Consider the following 19,817-nt stretch of genomic DNA (forward strand, 5'->3'; position numbering starts at 1 on the left):
CCTCGACGATGGAACCGGTCCTCACAATTTAATCCATTTAGCACCAGAATCAACTACGGTGCTTTCAGTCACCTCCCAACGCTCCCACCACGGATCACAGCTCATTCCCTGGATCGGTTTAATGTTCTGCTCCCCTCACCACTCCGTCTAGCTCCTTGGGAAGTATTGTTTATCGAAGGTGCTTGAAAAACTGCAGTTGTTCATTCAAACAACACTGTTTGTTCCCAACAGTGGGCAAATGGTCAGGAACAAGTTGGGACTCCGCCATTACACACAAGTGTATTGCAACAGGTTACTGCAGGCCCTCAAATTGTTTGAATGTTGCTGCATTCCTTAGTACAGGTACTGGTAGCAATCATTCAGGAGCAACAACAAACCAACTGCTTCAGTTACGCTCTCATTACCCTGTCAATAGGACACTTGGAGAGAGTTACCAAACCAACCAACCATCTCCCACTGCTGCGAGCAAACCAGGGAGACTTTTTCTGATCAAGGGAAAGTACCAAGTTGGATCTAAAATTGGCTCAATGGCAAGAAGCCAAAGGGTAATGGTCGACAGGTGCTTATGTGACTGGAAGGCTGTTCCCACACTCCTGATCTTCGGGCACCCTGTGCGGAGGGGAGCGGGTAGATCCGAGGGCCTCCTCGTAGGACTGCTCCTGGGCACGGCCAAGGGTGCCATCAGCCGGTCCAGGCAGCGGGCGGTCGAGGGGGTCGTTCAGCCAGACTGCCTGTCTCTCTTCCGCGCATACATCCGGTCCAGGGTGTCCCTGGAGATGGAGCACGCGGTGTCCACCGGTACGCTCGCGGCCTTCCGCGAGAGGTGGGCACCGGAGGGACTGGAGTGCATCATCACGCCCGGCAACCAAATTTTAATTTGATTTTATGTTTTTAAGTTCATTTGGTTTAATTGCCGGTGCTTTTAGTGTCCCCCTCCCCTTTTATAGGGGGCACTTGGAGAAAAATATGTTTTTGTGTCCAAAAAAACCCCCCAAAAAATATCACAAAAAAAATAAAAGGGCCTGTAAATGTTTGGTGTTTCCCCCAGATCGGGGGGGGGCACGGTTTAATGTTTTTTGTTTACTCCCAAAAAGAGTTTCCAATGGGGTTCCACAGGGCTCAGTACTAGGTCCCTTGCTTTTTGTGGTATATAATCAATGACAGACTTCAAGGTAGAGGGCATGAGTAAGAAGTTTGCAGATGATACAAAAATTGGCCGTGTGGTTGACAGTGAGGAAGATATCGATGGATTGGTCAGGTGGGCAGAACAGTGGCAAAGGGAATTCAATCCAGAAAAGTGTGAGGCAATGCATTTGGGGAGGGCTAACAAGGTAAGGGAATACACAATAAGTGGTAGGATACTGAAGTGTGGAAAAACAGAGGGATCTTGGAGTGCAGAGTCCCTGAAGGTAAGCAGGACAGGTAGATAAGGTGGTTAAGGCGGCATACGGAATACTTTCCTTTATTAGCCAAGGCATCGAATATAAAAGCAGAGAGGTTATGCTTGAACTGTAAAAACACAAGTTAGGCCACAGCTCGAGTACGTGCAGTTCTGGTCACCATGTTACAGGAAAGATGTGATTGCACTCGAGAGGAGATTTACGAGGATGCTGCCAAGACTGGAGAATTTTAGCTAGGAGGAAGGATTGGATAGGCTGGTGTTGTTTTCTTTATAACGGAGGAGGCTGAGGGGAGATTTAATGGGAGGTGTATAAAATTATGAGGGACCAAGATATAGAGAGTTTAGGAAGGACCTATTTTCCTTAGCAGAGGAATCAATAATCAGGGAGCATAGATTTAAAGTAATTGGTAGACGGATTAGAGGGGATTTGAGGAGAAATCTTTTCACCCAGAAGATGGTGGGGGAACTCACTACCTGAAAGGCTAGTAGAGGCAGAAACCCTCATCGCATTTTAAAAGTGTTTGAATTGCCGTAACCTACAGGGCTACAGACCAAGAACTGGAAAGTGGGATTAGGCTGGATAGCTCTTGGTCGGCCAACATGGACACGATGGGCCAAAATGGCCTACTTCCGTGCTGTAAACTATGATGCTATTATCGCTTTTGTTTATTAGTTACGTAAATATTGGAGATGGGTGGGGCGGATGGAGGTGGGAGGTCATGAGATGAAATCTCCAGGGCGGATGGAGGTGGGAGGTCGTGAGATGAAATCTCCAGGAATAGGTCCAACCAGAGTTGGCAACCAAGGTGGTAAAGACTCCAAAAAACTGGCCAAAGCTTAACCAAAAAAATCAGAACTCGAGACTTTTTACTCCCCAACCTCCGATCCTACTGCCTCATACGGCGTTGCGACTTTGGTCCCAAGTGTCTATTCACATCTGAACTTAAACAGTACCCACCACCAGGTTATTCGACTGTAGAGAGGCATCACATAAAAACATAGAAAATAGGTGCAGGAGTAGGCTATTCGGCCCTTCGAGCCTGCACCACCATTTAATATGATCATGGCTGATCATGTAACTTTAGTACCCCATTCCTGCTTTCTCTCCATACCCCTTGATCCCTTTAGCCTTAAGGGCCACATCTAACTCCCTTTTGAATATATCGAACGAACTGGCATCAACAACTCTCTGTGGTCGAGAATTCCACAGGTTCACAATTCTCTGCGTGAAGAAGTTTCTCCTCATCTCGGTCCTAAATGGCTCACCCCTTATCCTTAGACTGTGGCCCCTGGTTCTGGACTGCCCCAACATCGGGAACATTCTTCCTACATCTAACCTGTCCAATCCCGTCAGAATGTTATATATGTTTCTATGAGAAACCCTCTCATTCTTCTAATTTCCAGTGAATATAAGCCTAGTTGATCCAGTCTTTCTTCATGTCAGTCCTGCCATCCCGGGAATCAGTCTGGTGAACCTTCGCTGCACTCCCTCAATAGCAAGAATGTCCTTCCTCAAATTAGGAGATCAAAACTGCACACAATACTCAAGGTGTGGTCTCACCAAGGCCCTGTACAACTGCAGTAAGACCTCCCTCGCTATGAAGGCCAGCATGCCATTTGCTTTCTTTACTGCTTGCTGTTCTGCATGCCTACCTTCAGCGACTGATGTACCATGACAGCCAGGTCTCGTTGCACCTCCCCTTTTATTAATCTGTCACCATTCAGATAATAATCTGCCTTCTTGTTTTTGCCACCAAAGTGGATAACCTCACACTTATCCACATTATACTGCATCTGCCATCTCACCTAACCCATCCAAGACCCCCTGCAGTCTCTAAGCATCCTCCTTGCAGCTCACACTGCCACCCAGCTTAGTGTCATCTGCAAACTTGGAGATATTACATTCAATTCCTTTGTCTAAATCATTAATATATATATTGTAAATAGCTGGGGTCCCAGTACTGAACCCTGTGGCACCCCACTAGTCACTGCCTGTCATTCTGACAGTTCGATCCAGCCCTCACCCGACATTATCCCAATGTTCAAACTGCCAATTCTGGTTGGACTTATTCCCAGAGGTTTCAATCACATGACCTCCCGCTTGCAACTGCCCCCTCCCCCTCCCCCTCCCCATCCCAACTGGTCTTCCCAGCGCTTGGCCTTCCCAACTCAATCAGTTGATTCTTGATCGTCAAATCACTGCCTTTGTTCTTGATTGACAATCAGGAACACCCGATTGACAGGGTAGATACGGAGAGACTTTCTCCTTGCTGGAGAGTCTAGAGCTAGGGGGCATAGTTTCATGATAAAGGGTCAGCCAATTAAGAGCATAAGAAATAAGAGCTGGAGTAGGCCATTTGGCCCTTTGAGCCTGCACCAACATTCAAAAAGATCATAGCAGCTCACCCCATAGGTTGCACAGTACCTGGTCTGCAGCTGGAAGAGACTCTACATCTCTCTAACCTCCTTCAGCCCTTCAACCCTTCGAGAACCAATTTAATAATCGCTCCTCCATTGCTGGCCGTGCCTTGTATCCCAAGCACTGGAATTCCCTCCCTAAACCTCTCCGCTTAACTCCACCTTCCTGCACTATTCCCATAATCTCTTAGTTCACAAAAATTTATCAACCTATGTCCTGAATATTCTCAACGAGCATCTGAGCATCCACAGCCCTCTGGGGTAGAGGGATTCACAACCCTTTGAGTGAAGAGATTTCTCTTCATCTCAGTCGTAAAAGGGCGACCCCTTATCCTGAGACTATGACCCCAGGTTCTAGACTCCTCAGCAGAAAGCCTGTTAAGACTGAGATGAGATGAGGAGGAATTTCTTCACTCAGAGGGTTGTGAATCTTTGGAATTCTCTGCCCCAAAGGACTGTGGAGGCTGAATTGTTGGGTATATTCAACACGGAGATAGATAGATTTTTGGACTCGAGGGGAAAATCAAAGGATATGGGGATCAGGTGGGAAAGTGGAGTTGAGGTCGAAGATCAGCCATGACCTCAAGGGGCCGTATGGTCCACTCCTGCTCCTAAATCTTATGTGCTTATGTTCATCTCCCATCTTTAAAAAAAGAAAATAAATAAAAGCGCCCAAACTTTTAAAGCACGCTTAATTCTTCTCGCCAGCTTGTTTGCAGCAGTGTCTAGGAGATTAGTGTTGTACCGTGGTCTCCATATTATAAAAAGGATATAGAGGCACTGGAGAGGGTCCAACAAAGATTTACTCGGAAAATGCCCGAACGGAGAGTTATAACCATCAGAAAGGATTGAACGGGCTGGGCTCTTTCCTCTGGAAGAGAAAAGACAGAGCGGTGAGAGGTCTTTAAAATGATGACAGGGTTCGAGAGGGCAGAGACAGAGAGAACGTTTCCATTTGTGGCGAGTCCAGAACTTGCGGCCGTAAATCCAACAGAAAATTCAGGAGAAACTTCTTTACCCAGAGAGTGGCGAGAACATGGAACTCACTACCACAGGTAAATGGTTGAGGCAAATAGTATAGATGCAGAAGCTAGTTAAGTATGAGGGAGAAAGGAATAGATGGATATGTTGACGAGGTGAGATGAAGAGGGGTGGGAGGAGGCTGGTGTGGAGCATAAACATCGGCACGGACCGGTTGGGGTGAATGGCCTGTTCCTTTGCTGTCCACTCGATGGAATGCAACGAGACTCCAGGGTAGTCGTGGAGGGTTAACAACTCTTCCTCATGTACACTTTCCAACACTGAGAGCAGCATTGGGAACCCGGTCTGGATCTCCGCACCCACGTCCTGTGATGCTGAGGCCAATATTTACATCACAATCAGAGATCAGCCTGCTCAGAGGCCTGGATGAGTAACCCAGAGAAGGGGAGTTTAAAAAAATTAATTCAGTTAAAACAAATCTGGAAATAAAAAGCTGGTGTCAGTAAAAGTGATCATGAAGCTGGTGGATTGTTGGTTCACGAATGTCCTTCAGGGAAGGAAAGCTGCCGTCATTACCCACTCTGGGCCTCTATGTGACTCCAGTCCCACACCAACCTGCTTGACTCTTAACTGCCCACTGAAGTGGCTGAGCAGGTCAGTTACTCAATTGTATCAAAAACTGCTACAAGCCTCAAAATCCTGGCACTCCCTCCCTAACAGCACTGTGGGTGCACCTTCACCAGACTGCAGCGGTTCAAGGAGACGGCTCACCACCACCTTCTCAAAGGCATCTTCTTTTTTAAGTCGTTCATGGGATGTGGGCATCGCTGGCAAGGCCGGCATTTATTGCCCATCCCTAATTGCCCTTGAGGTGGCGGCGAGAGTCGCCTTCTTGACCCGCTGCAGTCCGTGTGGTGAAGGTGCTCCCACAGTGCTGTTAGGGAGGGAGTTCCAGGATTTTGACCCAGCGATGAATGAACGGCGATATATTTCCAAGTCAGGATGGTGTGTGACTTGGAGGTGGGACTTGGAGACGGTGGTGTTCCCATGCGCCTGCTGCCCTTGACCTTCTAGGTGGTAGAGGTCGCGGGTTTGGGAGGTGCTGCCGAAGAATCAAGTCGGAGATGGGCAATAAATGCCAGCCTTGCCAGCGACGCCCACATCCCAGGAATGAATAAATTAATGACCAGATAATCTGTTTTTTTTTTAAGTAATGTTGGTTGAGGGATAGATTTTGGCCAGGACACCGGGGAGAACGTCCCTGCTCTTCTTTGAAATAGTGCCATGGGATCTATTACGCCCACCCGAGAGGGGAGACAAGGCCTCGGCTTAACCTCTCATCCGAAGGATGGCACCTCCAACCCCAAAAGGATAATACCCCAAAGAAAGGGTAGCAAAATTCAAATGAGGCTGCTTTCCTTCGCTGGTAGGCTAAGTACCATGGACGCAGTATCTGCAATAGTGAGCCAGCCTCACCAGCAACAACTGAACTCCACCACCAGTTACCGATCAGATGCTCGCTGGAATATTTTGGTGTGCCGGCTGTTGGCGCCAGGGAATAGCTGTTTTGAGAAAGCCCAACGATGAATAATCTGGGATACAGGGATCAGTGGCATTGTAGGAATCGGCTTACATTCAAGGGACAGGCAGAAACTTTGCAGAACCTTCCTTCAGGAGTTGAAAGGGGTGGAGTAGAGCTCATGAGCTGGTCTTAGAATCGGGCTTGCTCATCCACCGGTTTTTGTTGGTGGCCAGCCTGCAGCATACCTCTGAACCCAACACAGTAACAGCTCACCCCATAGGTTGGACAGCACCTGGTCTGCAGATGGAGGAGATTCAATATCTCTCTAACTTCCCCCAACCCTACAACCCTCCGAGAACCAATTTAATAAAATCGCTCCTCCATTGACGTGCATGCCTTGGATCCCAAGCACTGGAATTCCTTCCCTAAAACTCTCTGCCATTCCCTCCTCCTTTAAGTCGTTCCTTGCAACCTACCTCTTTGACTAAGCTTTTGGATTTGAGGGGAGGCTCCTTCACGCAGAGAGTTGTAGGGGTCTGGAACTCACTGCCTGGAAGGGTGTTGGATGCAGAAACCCTCACCACATTTAAAAGGTGCTTGGATGGGCACTTGTCTGCAGGATTACAGACCTAAAGCTGGTAAGTGGGATTAGACTGGATAACCACTTGTTGGCTGGTGCAGATACAATGCTAAGTACTACAGGGAATCGAATACAGCCAGAGTGATCACCTGGACTAGTTTCGATCACCTGGACGGGTCGGAGGGGGATTTTCCCAGATTTTCTTTTTCCCCCAATTGGCCTGGGTTTTTTATCTGGTTTTTGCCTCTCCCATGGCGCCGGTTGGGGTGGAGTGTAGAATGTTTCGGTGAAAGGGGTGTCTCAGTTGCGTGAGGCGGACTGGGTGGTTTGTCTTCCGTCATTGTTCATAGGTTTATATGTAACCTTCAGGGCTGCTGACCGAGGGTCGTGTGGCTCTTTGTCGGCCGGCGCGGACATGATGGGCCAAAATGGCCTCCTTCTGCGCTGTAAATTTCTATGTCACCGGTCCCAATATCTCCTTGTGTGGCCAAATTGTGTCTCAGCATCCATCCTGCTCCAAATGGCACAATGATGCAATGGTTCGGATACTGAACCAATAATGGTCTCCTTCAGTGCCACATGATTCTCTGATAACGCACCTGCCAAGTGCCTTGGGATGTTTGACTATATTAAAGAGGCGCTATACAAATGCAAGTTGCTGTTGTTGAATTGCCCTTTACTTGTTCCAGGCTTTACATACAAAGTTAAATCATTGCAAGAAGCAAGGTGGGTATTTGCCACCACATTTGAGTAGTTTGGCCTTTATCAACTGATCAAACCACAAAGAGGGAAAAAGAGGGAGACTGGAGGCTACTGAGACAGGACACCCTTAACTACAGGAACAGCAACTCAGTTCCACATGCGGGACACTTTACAGAAACAACTTGAATCATCAGCGAACAAAACAACGCATTTACAGCCTCAAGTGTGAATGAATAGATCGGGACACAGTGAAGCAATACGCTTTCCTGTGATAAAAGGAAACCTCAGCTCAAGAAAAACCCTATATGGGTCAACGTCTGCTTTATATAATGTTGCTCAATAATGAGCACACAATTGGTCCACAGTATCAGTGGATCGAATATTTTGTTATTGAATCTCGCAACGTCACCAGCACCATTACTGTGGTCACAGCACATCGCAAATGGATCAGAATAATTTCACCCATTATAACTTCCTGAGCCAATATTTATCCCTCAAATCAACATCACTAAAACAGATTATTTGGTCATCACCACATTGCTGTTTGTGGGAGCTTGCTGTGCGCAAATTGGATGCTGCGTTTCCCACATTACAACAGTGACTACACTCCAAAAGTACTTCATTGGCTGTAAAGCACTTTGGGGTGTCCCAAGCACTAGAAAGGAGCTATATAAAATGCCTCTCTCGTCTCCTTGCCTTTCTTAAAGCACAGTTCCATAGGGACTGATCTCCCACATGCAACATGCCCAAACGACCATTCTCAACCTCTGACCATGGACAGAGAGTTGTCAGCTGGGAAATTCCACCATATAGGGCTAAACAGCCATCGCCATCAAATTGCTGCAGGAGTTCCTCAACGGCAGTGCCCTGTGCCCAACCACTTCCATTACAAGGTCAGAAGTGGGGATGGTCACGGACAATTGCACAGTGTTCAGTGCCATTCGCAACTCCTCAAATAATGAAGCAGTCCGTGCCTGCATGCAGCAAGACCTGGACAACATTCAGGCTTGGGCTAATAAGTGGCAAGTAACTATCCCCAACGAGAGTCTAACCACCTCCCATTGACGTTCAACGGAATTACCATCGCCAAATCCCCCAACATCAACATCCTGGGATTCATCATTGACCAGAAACTTAACTGGACATGCCTCATAAATAATGTGGCAACAAGAGCAGGTCAGAGGCTGGGTATTCTGCGGCGAGTGTCTCATGACTCCCCAAAGCCTTTCCACCATCTGCAAGAGTGTGATGGAATACTCTCCACTTGCCTAGATGAGTCATCATCATAGGCGGTCCCTCGAACGAGGATGAATTGCTTCCACACCAAAAGGGACGAGTTCACAGATGTTTCAAGGAAGGACGTGATGTTCCAGTCCTGAACTCCAAATCGAAGGGGTGGAAGATGCCTGTGCGTGGATTTTTTTATTTTATTTTTTTTAAAAACATGTGGTGACCGTTGCACATCAACCACCACACGTGCTTAACAGAGCTAGGCCTTTATCCAGAGGCAAGGGTTAACCAGGAGACCTGCTCTGCTGCACGGACCTAGTGCGCGCACATATCGCAATGTGGGTTGGCCCGTGCTGCCCCTGGGCCCTCGGCTCTTCTGGGCTCCGTACCCGCACCTCCGCCACGATCTCTCGCTGCTCCTCCGCCACAATCGCCCGCTGAATCTCAGCCACGATCCCTCTTCGCTCATCCGCATCGATCACTCGTCGCACCCTCCGCCCCAACCTTCCCACTCCTCTGCTGTACCTCGGCCCCTGATACTCCTGTCCACGCTCCAAACGGCGAACTGGGTCCTGGCTGTACCATATCACAAACCGCAGCTCCAACAACACCACCACTTCACCTCAAGGACTGCGGTGGTTGAAGGCGGTGGATTAACACCACCTTCCCAAGGGCAATTAGGGATGTGCTAAATGCTGGCCTGGTCAGCCACATACCATCAATGAATAATGATTTTTTTTAAATCCCCATCCAAAACCTGCTGCAAATTGGCTGCTGTGTTTTCCACATGTTACAATAGTGACTACACTTCAATAGTATTTCATTGGTTGTAAAGCTTTTTGGGATGTCCCAAGGTCATCCAAGGCGCTATAGAAATGAAAGTTCTGTCCTTCGACATGCGCACTGGATTGTGGGCATTTGCTCTTCCACCCACCGGCCCAATACTACAGGGCCACCAAAGCCAATGCAACAAGCCTTTAGAGCACAAGGATATAAGAAATAGGAGCAGGACTAGGCCATACGGCCCCTCGAGCCTGCTCCACCATTCAATATCATGGTTGATCCGATCTTGGCCTCAACTCCACTTTCCTACCCGTTCCCCATAATCCTCGACTTCCCCATTCCCCTTCAAGCGAAAGCTGGATTTGTTTCTGACTGTGGTGGAAATTAACTCTTACAGAAGGTCAGTACTGCAGGGAATTTAATGGCCAGAATGATCTCCTGGGCTAGCTTCGATTGCCTGGATGGGTCGGAGAAGAATTTTCCAGATTTTTTTTCCTAAATTGGCCTGGGTTTTTGAGTCTTTTTTATGCCTCTCCCAGGAGATCCCATGGTTTTGGGGGTAGGGTGGAGTGTATATGTTGTGATACACAAGGCATCACCATTGTGTGGGACAGGCTCGATGGACCAGATGGTTTTTACCTGTCCGTCATTGTTCATATGTTCGTATGTAACCCTTGACTTCCCTATAACCCTCAGCCTCCAAGTCAGAAGGTCCTGGGTTCGAACCCCACTCCAGACGGTCCTATCGAGCAAAGACCGGAGCTCCGGCTTTGAATTCCGGGTTGACATCCAGCGAGATACTGACGTCCAGTGGGTGTGGGTGATCAACCTCCCGTCTCAGCATATGGCTTTTGGGAGGCCATAAACCCATCCCGCCGTATAAGACTGAACCCCCCCCCCCACCCCACGCCAATCGGCTGGGAGAAAGATGGTCACGGCCATGGAAGGAGTGCTTACGTCACAAGCCCCGTCAGACTGTCGATCTGCCCCCGAATCCTCCCACTGCCACACACAGTTCTCCAAGGGTGGAGTGGTAAGATACAAAAACTACTTTGGCTAATTGTAGCACCCAGACAATAACAACATGTATTTATATTACGCCTTTAACGTAGTGAAATGTCCCAAGGTGTTTCACAGGAGTATTATGAGGTAAATAAATTTGACACCGAGCCGCACAAGTAGAAATTAGGGCAGGCCAAAAGCTTGGTCAAAGAGGTAGATTTTAAGGAGTGCCTTGAAGGGAGAGAGAGAGAGAGAGAGAGAGAGAGAGAGAGAGAGAGAGAGGTTTAGACAGGGAGTTCCAGAGCTTGGAGCCTCGGCAACAGAAGGCATGGCCACCAATAGTTGAGCGATGATAATCAGGGATGCTCAAGAGGGCAGAATTAGAGGAGCACAGACATCTCAGAGGGGCTGTGGGGCTGGAAGAGATTACAGGGATAGGGAAGGGCGAGGCCATGGGAGGGGATTTGAAAACAAGGATGAGACCAGCTAACAAATGAAGCCAGGACCTTGCTGGATTTGCCGGTCACGGTATCACGTTGGGCTGTGGATTTAATTTGTTTAATCTTATTTCGGAAAACAAAAAGTTAGCAACTTTTTTCCCCCCTTTTTCCGAAGAATGTTCTCTGCACAGATTGTTTTTGTGATTTGGAAGGTAAGACAGACATGTAGCGACTTGCTCCCAGGTCCCACTGCCAGTCTGTAATGAGAGGAGAACAGATTTAGCTCTCCACTCCACACACACACACTCCAGCTTCAACCAAGTTCAGCAACTTCCTCCACGGGAGGACTTTGGCCATGTTACTGATATCTTCACATTCCGAGGCGCAGTGCCAGTCTCGTATCAATTCCCGCTCTATGCCAGCAATGGCTTCCTCCAGACACCTCAAACCACGCTGGCAAGCCAGTGGTATTTTAGGGGGAGGGGAAAGTGATGGTCGCACAGAGTCAGACTCAGTTACACCTCACCCTGCTGTGCCAACTAGTGCCAGCCGTGGCTCACTGGGTCGCACACTCGCCTCGGAGTCAGAAGGTTGTGGGTCCAAGTCCCACTCCAGGGACTCGAGCACAAACAAAATCTAGGCTGACACTCCCAGTGCAGTGCTGAGGGAGCACTGCACTGTCGGAGGTGCCATCTTTCAGATGAGACATTAAACCAAGGCCCCATCTGCCCTCTCAAGTGGACGTAACAAATCCCATGGCACTATTTCGAAGGTCAGCGGAGCTATCCCGTGTCCTCGCCAATATTTATCCTGCAATCAACATAACAAAAACAGATTATCTGGTTGTTATCACATTGCTGTTTAGGAGAGCTAGCTTGTGTGCAAATTGGCATTTCCCACATTGCAACAGTGGCTGCACTCCGACAGTATGTCATTAGCTGTAAAAGTGCTTTGCGATGTCCCGTGGTCATGAAAGGCGCTATATAAAGCCAAGTCTTTCTTTCTTTCACCCAACTTGCCATTATTCGCTTGTAGGCCCCGGCAGCCAGAGGCAGGCTAATCAACTGCACGGGTCATCTCAGCTAAACGGCAATCTTCCCTCGCCAAAAGTCCACACATGCAACACAACACGGAAACAGACCATTCGGCCCAACCAGACAGTGTTGGGATTCAGCCTCCACACGAGTCAACAGCTCCAATCACAGTTACCCATCCTGGTTCAACACCTTCTCCTTCATCCACCTCTCCACTCTAATCCTGACAGTCAGTGGTTGCACTATCAACACACTGACCTTGGTGAATGACAACCACAACAAACTTTTGCATTTATATAGCGCCTTTAATATGTCGTTAGAAGCCCCAAGGCACATATCAGGAGCACTGATCAAGCAAAATCTGACACCGAGCCACACAAGGAGCTGTTAGGGCCAGGTGACTGAAAGCTTGTTCAAAGAGGTAGGTTTTAAAGGAGGAGAGTGAGTTAGAGAGGTTGGAGAGGTTTAGGGAGGGAATTCCAGAGCTTAGGGCCCAGGAAGACTAAAGGCACAGCCACCGATGGTGGAACGATGGAAATAAGGGATGCGCAATCTGAGGAAGGACATTCTTGCTATTGAGGGAGTGCAGCGAAGGTTCACCAGACTGATTCCCGGGATGGTGGACTGTCGTATGAGGAGAGACTGGATTAACTGGGCCTCTATTCACTGGAGTTTAGAAGGATGAGGGGGATCTCATAGAAACATATAAGATTCTGACGGGACGGGACAGGTTAGATGCGGGAAGAATGTTCCCGAGGTTGGGGAAGTCCAGAACCAGGGGACATAGTCTTAGGATAAGAGGTAGGCCATTTAGGACTGAGATGAGGAGAAAGTTCTTCACAGAGTGAGTTGTTAACCTATGGAATTCCCTGCTGCAGAAAGTTGTTTATGGCAGTTCATTGGATATTCAAGAGGGAGTTAGATATGGCCCTTATGGCTGAGGGGATCAAGGGGTATAGAGAGAAAGCAGAAAAGGGGTACTGAGGGAATGATCAGCCATGATCTTATTGAATGGCAGTGCAAGCTAGAGGGGCCAAATGGCCTACTCCTGCACCTATTTTCTATGTTTCTATGCAAGAGAACAGAATTGGAGGAGTGCAGAGATCTCAGGGGGTTGTGGGGCTGTAGGAGATTACAGAGATAGGGAGGGGCGAGGCCATGGAGGAATTTGAAAATAAGGATGAGAATTTAAAAAAAATAATTTTTTTAAAACTTTGAATGGCAGGCAGTAGATCGACTGAAACCTATCACAATTTTCTGCTGTCAATTTGCCAAGCAGGCAGTCAATGGAAGCAGTGCTGTGTGGGTTACCTGTGTTTCAGTGTTCTCAGCTATTGGCGTTCTGGCTCTACATGAAACGACTTGCCATGAGAAACAACACACACACACACACACACATACAAGCTGGGAGAGGGGACTGAACAAAAATCTCTACAATCCCACCACACTTCTCCCCCCCTCCCCCACAAGCATGCGCATTGACGCGACGGTTTGTTCGAAAATGCCACAGAGCGAAGTTGTGCAGATATGCCAGAAAATCAAAGAGACAATTAGCAGAATAGCTCCTTCACACAGTGACAGTCGCTCAACAAAGACCTACATTAAACTCAGAAGTGAATCCACGAGATTTTAATGTACCAATCATCCACACAAAACAAAAGCAAATTTCACCATTGCTACATTTTACAACTGGCATCGCAGCAATGGTCAGCTCCCCCAACCCTCCAACTCTCCGCCATCCCCTCTCTCACCACCAACCCCCCGCCCCCACGTATCAACTCTCCCCCACCCCCCTTCTCTCCCCCTCCAGCCCCCTCTACCTTACCCCCCCCACCCCCTCACCTCCACCCTACCCTTCCCCCTACCCCCTCCATCCTACTCCCACCCTACCCCCACTCTCTCTTCCCCCCAGCACCACCACCACCATGCTCCAACTCTCCCCCACCCGCTCCATCTTTCCCACATCCCAGTTCTCTCCACCACCCTTCAGCGCTCTCCACCACCCCACCCCCATGCTTCAACTCTCCCCCACCCTATCTCTCTCCCTCCATACCCCACCACCACCATCTCTTCCACCAAACTTCCCCCACCCCAACTCTGTTCCCCACCACCACCTCTCCCATCTCATTTCTCTTCCGAACACACCCGCTCAGCTATCTGAGACACAATAATTAACAAGGGGGTGGGATGTCACGGCAGCTTATTTCGAAAGAACACAATCACTATCCATTCCTGCCAGTGCTCCAATAGTGACACAGCCCAGGTTTAATCGGCCTATTTGGAGTTAACTGAAATAGTGATTTGTAACCTGAATGATTCATTGCCCTGAAAGCATAGCATTAATGAGCGCCTCCTGCTCATGACAGCTAGTGTCCGTGGTCACAGGACGTAACAAGGGGTCCTTGACTTGGGAACCACAGAGGGACAGACTCCTCATCCAAAGCCCAGGTCCCCCTGGACAATTCTCCTCTATAAATTTTAAAGCATTCTGTTAGGGCTGCATTAAACAGCAAGATTCCTGGCCCAGTTTATCAATCCTCCTCCTCCTCTCCACTTGGATTCTCTCTGCCTGTCCTCGATGCACTGCCCCATCTCACCCTGGTCTCTAACCAACCATCTCAATTTCAGGGGATTCTTCACAAAGCAGCAATCGATTATCTCAAGAGGGGCGACGAATAAATCAAGCCCCCTTAAACAGAGACCCTGCAAAAAGGATTTAATAACCAGTCTACAGATTTACTAGGAGAGGAAAAAAATCACACATACAGACAGGAAAGGCGTTTAAGAACAGGACAGAATATACCTTCGATTTAAAACAATTTACATCACACTGTGAGGGTGGGAGAAGACGGGGGGGGGTGGGGTGTTGGGAAGGAAAATCAATGAATGAAATACATTTTTAAAATGTCTACAATTGAACAGGGTCCGTTTCCACTCCATCGCCCATTCATTGTGAATTGGTTTTGCAGCGAGATTGTCTGAATGGGTTGAGCACACACACACACACACACACAGTATGCAACTCCTTTTAAGAAAATACATGTTTATTTTCCCCACCACCAGCTCCATCCTCCTCGCCGTTTACATTTTGGAAAGCCGATAGAAAAATATTCCATTGCACCTCGCTGTTACATTGTGACAGTGGAACGGGGTGGGAAGGAAAACAATGTATCTCCGGGAATAACGGAACAAATGTATCTGGACAGGTCTGATCGGATCGGGTCTGGTCTACTCACCCTCAGAGCCGAGAGGTCGATTTCATCCAGGCTTCTGGCTGGAGACTCGCTCGCCATGTTAATTTCACCAGAAAAATACTGACACAGCCCGCAGTTCACTCGTCGTCCTCTCTCTCTCTCTCTCTCTCTAATCTGGTCTCGTCTCGTCTCTCGCCTCACTCCTGGGCTCGAAGCGATTTAAGATATATCCTTCCGCTGAATAACAAACAATGAATTCGACAAGCCCGCCCCCTCCTTTTTCCAAGAAAAATAAATTTTAAAAAAAGAGGGGGAAAAAATGATTCTCATTTGTTCTCATTTCTGCTTGTGGCAGAGAGAGAGAGAGAGAGAAATAGAGGTAAAAAATTGCCACAGTCTTATTCTGTGATATGTCTCTTTCACAACAATTGTTCGCTGCAAGGAGCTCACACATTATATAGCACACACACACACACCAGGCTCTGCAGAACCTGTCAATCACAGCATCCGGGGAGGAGACACAGATCAACACGCGTGGACAAGGATCTCAACAACGAGTAATTAAGTGTCCCTGGCCAGAGAGATATCTGACTCGTCTTAAAGCCACTGCAAGCAGTTTTAGAGAGGGAATTATCACCCGGGTGGGAACTGCAAAGAGCCCCTCTCCCCGCACCTTCCTCCCTTACAGGGATATGTGTTTTAAAAAGTCTTGCCTGCTCCACTTCCTGTAAGTGTCAAGTTCCTGTCTCACTTTACCCAGTACCTGGTGAAAGGTCACACATTTGCATGTCTGAAAAGGGGTTAGATTATCAGGACAGGTGTCAGCCGTGGTTCAGCGGGCAGCACAATCGCCTCAGGATCAGAAGGTTGTGTGTTCAAGTCCCACTCAAGAGACTTAAGCACAAACATCCAGGCTAATGCCCCAGTGCAGTGCTGACGGAGTGTTGCATTGTCGGAGGTGCTGTCGTTCGGATGAGACGTTAAAATGGTCCGCTCTCTCAGTTGGAAGTAAAGGATCCCATGGTACTAATTTGCACAAGAGCAGGGGAATTGGCCAATATTTATCCTTCAATTAACATTCCTAAAACAGTTTGGGGCTGAAATTGCCCCCCCCCCCACCCCTGTTCTTTAAGGTCCATTACCTCTTCGCTTTCCGACTGGGGGACAGGTGTATGGTCCGACGCTTCTTAAATTGCCCCCGGGCCGGGATTGACCCAACAATGCCAGGCCGCTGGCCCGGCCGAAACCCCCGCTAATGGCCCAGTGGGCACCACTAAAGTGGCTGCAGAGCTCGCAGTGGCCCTTCCCTTTAACTGAAGGGCAGGGACATTGTGACGCGTCAGCGTGGCACTGATGACTCCGCCTGCCTTCCGTCACGCTCCTAAAGCACTTCCGTCCCCCCTCCGCCCCACACACCGCTCCGCCAATTAAAAAAAAGTTATAACGAGGCTAATTTCCCTCTATTCTCCATCCCATGGGTTCGGGCAGAGAATATTCATCTAATTCGAATTATTCACCCCGTTGGGCAATTTCGGCACCTTTATCTGGTCATTATCACAATGCCGTTTGTGGGAGCTTGCTGTGCGCAAATTGGCTGCCGCGTTTCCCACATTACAACAGTGATTACACTCCGAAAGTACTTAATTGGCTTTAAAGCGCTTTGGACGGCTGGTGGTTGTGAAAGGCGCTATATAAATGCAAGTCTTTCAGACTGGATTTGTATTCTCTTCAGAATCCAAGTTTAAGGGATGGTCTAACTGGGGTGTATACGATGATGAAAGCATTTTCAATGTATAGCGATTTGAGATAAACTATTTCCTCTGGAGGGGAGAGTCCAGAACAAACGGCCATAACCTTACAATTAGAGCCAGGAATTCAGGGGTAATGTCAGGAAGCACTTCTTCACACAAAGAGCAGTGGGAATCTGGAACTCTCCCCTGCTCCCCCCCCCAAAAAAAAAAGAGCTGTTGAGGCTGGGGGTCAATTGAAAATTTCAAAATTGAGATTGATAGATTTTTGTTGGGCAAGGGTATGAAAGGTTATGGAACCAAGGTGGGAAAATAGTGTTAAGATACAGATCAGCCATAGTAAGTCCAACTGAAAGACCAGATGGGATTCGGTTTACCATCTCATCCGAAAGACGGCACCTTCGAGAGTGCAGCACTTCCTCAGTACTGCACTGAAGTGTCAGTCTAGATTTTTGTGTTCAAGTCTCTGAATTGGGTCATAAATCCACAACCTTCTGACTCAGATACGAGAGAGCTGCCCATTGAGTCATGGCTGACAGCTGATATAATCTAATTGAGTGGCAGAACAGGTTTGAGGGCTGAATGGCCTACTCATGTTCCAATGTCATATTTCAGAATATGTTCGGACTCACCCTAAGCAATAGCTCTGACCTGTATATGTCAGATATTCCAACGCTCTCCTGGCCGACACACCACCTTGCACCATCATACACTCCAGCTCATCCAAAACTCTACTGCCCATATCCTAACTCACACCCAGTCCCTTTCACCCATCAGCCCTATCCTCGCTGGCCTATATTGGCTTCCAGTCAGACAAAGTCTCAATTTTAAAATTCTCATCCCTTGTGTTCAAATCCCTCAGTGGCCCTCACCCCCTCACTATCTCTTTATCACCGCCAGCCCTACAACCCCCCAAGATCTCTGCGCTCCCCCAATTCTGGCCTCTTGTACATCCCTGATTTTAATCGTTCCACCATTGGCAGCCGTGCCTTCAGCCTGCCTGGGCCCTAAGCTCTGGAATTCCCTCCCGAAACCTCTCCGCCTTTCTTAACTCTCTCTCCTCCTTTAAGACGCTCCTTAAAACCTACCTCTTTCAACAAGCTTTTTTGTCACCTGTTCCAATATCTGCTTAATGTGGCTCGGTGTCAAATATTATTTGATAATCGTTCCTAGGAAATTTGGGACGTTTTACTACGTTTGGGGCGCTAGATAAATGCAAGCTGCTGTTGTAATATACATATATGAGTGTGTGTCAAACTGGAGCCCATAATCCAGGCTGGCATGCCCAGTGCAGTATAGAAACTCAACGCAATGTGGCCAGATTTGCAGACGATAATTAACTGGAGCAGGGTGAGGCAAAGGAAGTTTGGATACGATGCCAAACTAGAGAGGCAGCAACCAAGGAGTTGGATAATCTCTAAAATCGGGCACACCATGAAAGGTGCTGTAGAAATGCAAAATCTTTATTTTTGATAACTGGTGTACAAATAGCTGCGGTTTGAGGATGATAGCCTTGGCACCTATCAAAGCAATAAGCAAGACAGTGTGAACATTGAATTGCCACATGACAGGAGGAGGTGATGATGTGTTAAACACAGAGCTCTGGTTAATCTTTAGTATTACAATAAGAACAACTTATATTTATATAGCATCTTTAACATAGTACAACATATCAAGGCTCTTCACAGGAGCAATTATCAAATAAAAATTGATACCGAGCCACATAATAAGATATTAGGACAGGTTGACAAAAGCTTGGTCAAAGAGGTAGGTTTTAAGGAGTGTCTTAAAGGAGGAGAGAGAGGCGGGGAGGTTTAGGGAGGGAATTCTAGACCTTTGGGCCGAGACAGCTGAAAGCACGGCCATTAATGTTTCTTTAAAATGTATTCATTCATAGGATGTGGACATCACTAGCAAGGCCCAGCATTTATTGCCCGTCCCTAATTGCACCTTAAGAAGGTGGTGGTGAGCCGCCTTCTTGAACTGCTGCGGTATTCCCACAGTGCTATTAGGGAGGGAGTTCCAGGATTTTGACCCAGCGACGATGAAGGAACGGCCGATATATTTCCAAGTCAGGATAGTGTGTGACTCGGAGGGGAACGTGAGGTGGTGGTGTTCCCATGCGCCTGCTGCTCTTGTCCTTCCAGATGGTGGAGGTTGCGGGTTTGGGAGTTGTTGCCAAAGAAGCTTTGGGGGGTTGCTGCAGTGCATCTTGTAGATGGTAGACACTGCAGCCACGGTGGAGTGATGAAAATCAGGGATGCACAATGTTATGCTTGTAATAAAGTAATGCAACTGAGTACTGTAGACAATGGGTAAGTGTGACCTTAGCTCCTTTATTCAAACTCCAGAGTGCTGGTACAGCATGGGAGGCCTGCTTTTATATAGTGCTCCCAAGGGATGCTGGGATCCCTTGTGACTCCAACAGGTATGCCCTTTGGTGGCGGTATGATACAGGTTGCCTAGGGTTGCATACGTAACATCACTCCCTCCCAAAGTCAATAGTACACTCATTTACAGGATGAGACGATCTGGGGCTTTTCGCTCCCTTGTCGATCGTCTCGGTACAAATGCAGGTGTGGGTGAGTTGGTTGGTTCTTCGCTGGGCTGCTGGGCAGCTGGCCTTGCCGGGCTGCTGGGATAGTGAGTTCAGCTTCGTGGTCGACCGTGATGTCGGTTGCCACTTGTGTGTGTGTTGGAGGGTCGAAGTTGGTGGTGTCCTCTTCGGGTTGCTCGTGGCTGTTTGTGAATCGCAGTTTGGTTTGGTCCAAATGCTTTCTG

General features: G+C 48.2%; 1 protein-coding gene across 10 annotated transcripts in view; it reads right to left on the reverse strand.

The window, feature by feature from the left end:
• Positions 1 to 15,769, reverse strand: part of LOC139266014 (traf2 and NCK-interacting protein kinase-like) — a 231,688-nt gene extending 215,919 nt beyond the window's left edge. For all 10 annotated transcript variants that reach the window (XM_070883765.1, XM_070883761.1, XM_070883759.1 and 7 more), the window contains exon 1: positions 15,331 to 15,769. In XM_070883765.1, coding sequence (XP_070739866.1) covers positions 15,331 to 15,387 — 57 coding nt within the window. In that variant the 5' untranslated portion in view covers positions 15,388 to 15,769. The remainder of the gene's footprint in view (positions 1 to 15,330) is intronic.
• Positions 15,770 to 19,817: the final 4,048 nt, after the last annotated feature.

This window comes from Pristiophorus japonicus, chromosome 6, assembly GCF_044704955.1.
Source record: "Pristiophorus japonicus isolate sPriJap1 chromosome 6, sPriJap1.hap1, whole genome shotgun sequence".
Lineage (NCBI taxonomy): Eukaryota > Metazoa > Chordata > Chondrichthyes > Pristiophoridae > Pristiophorus > Pristiophorus japonicus.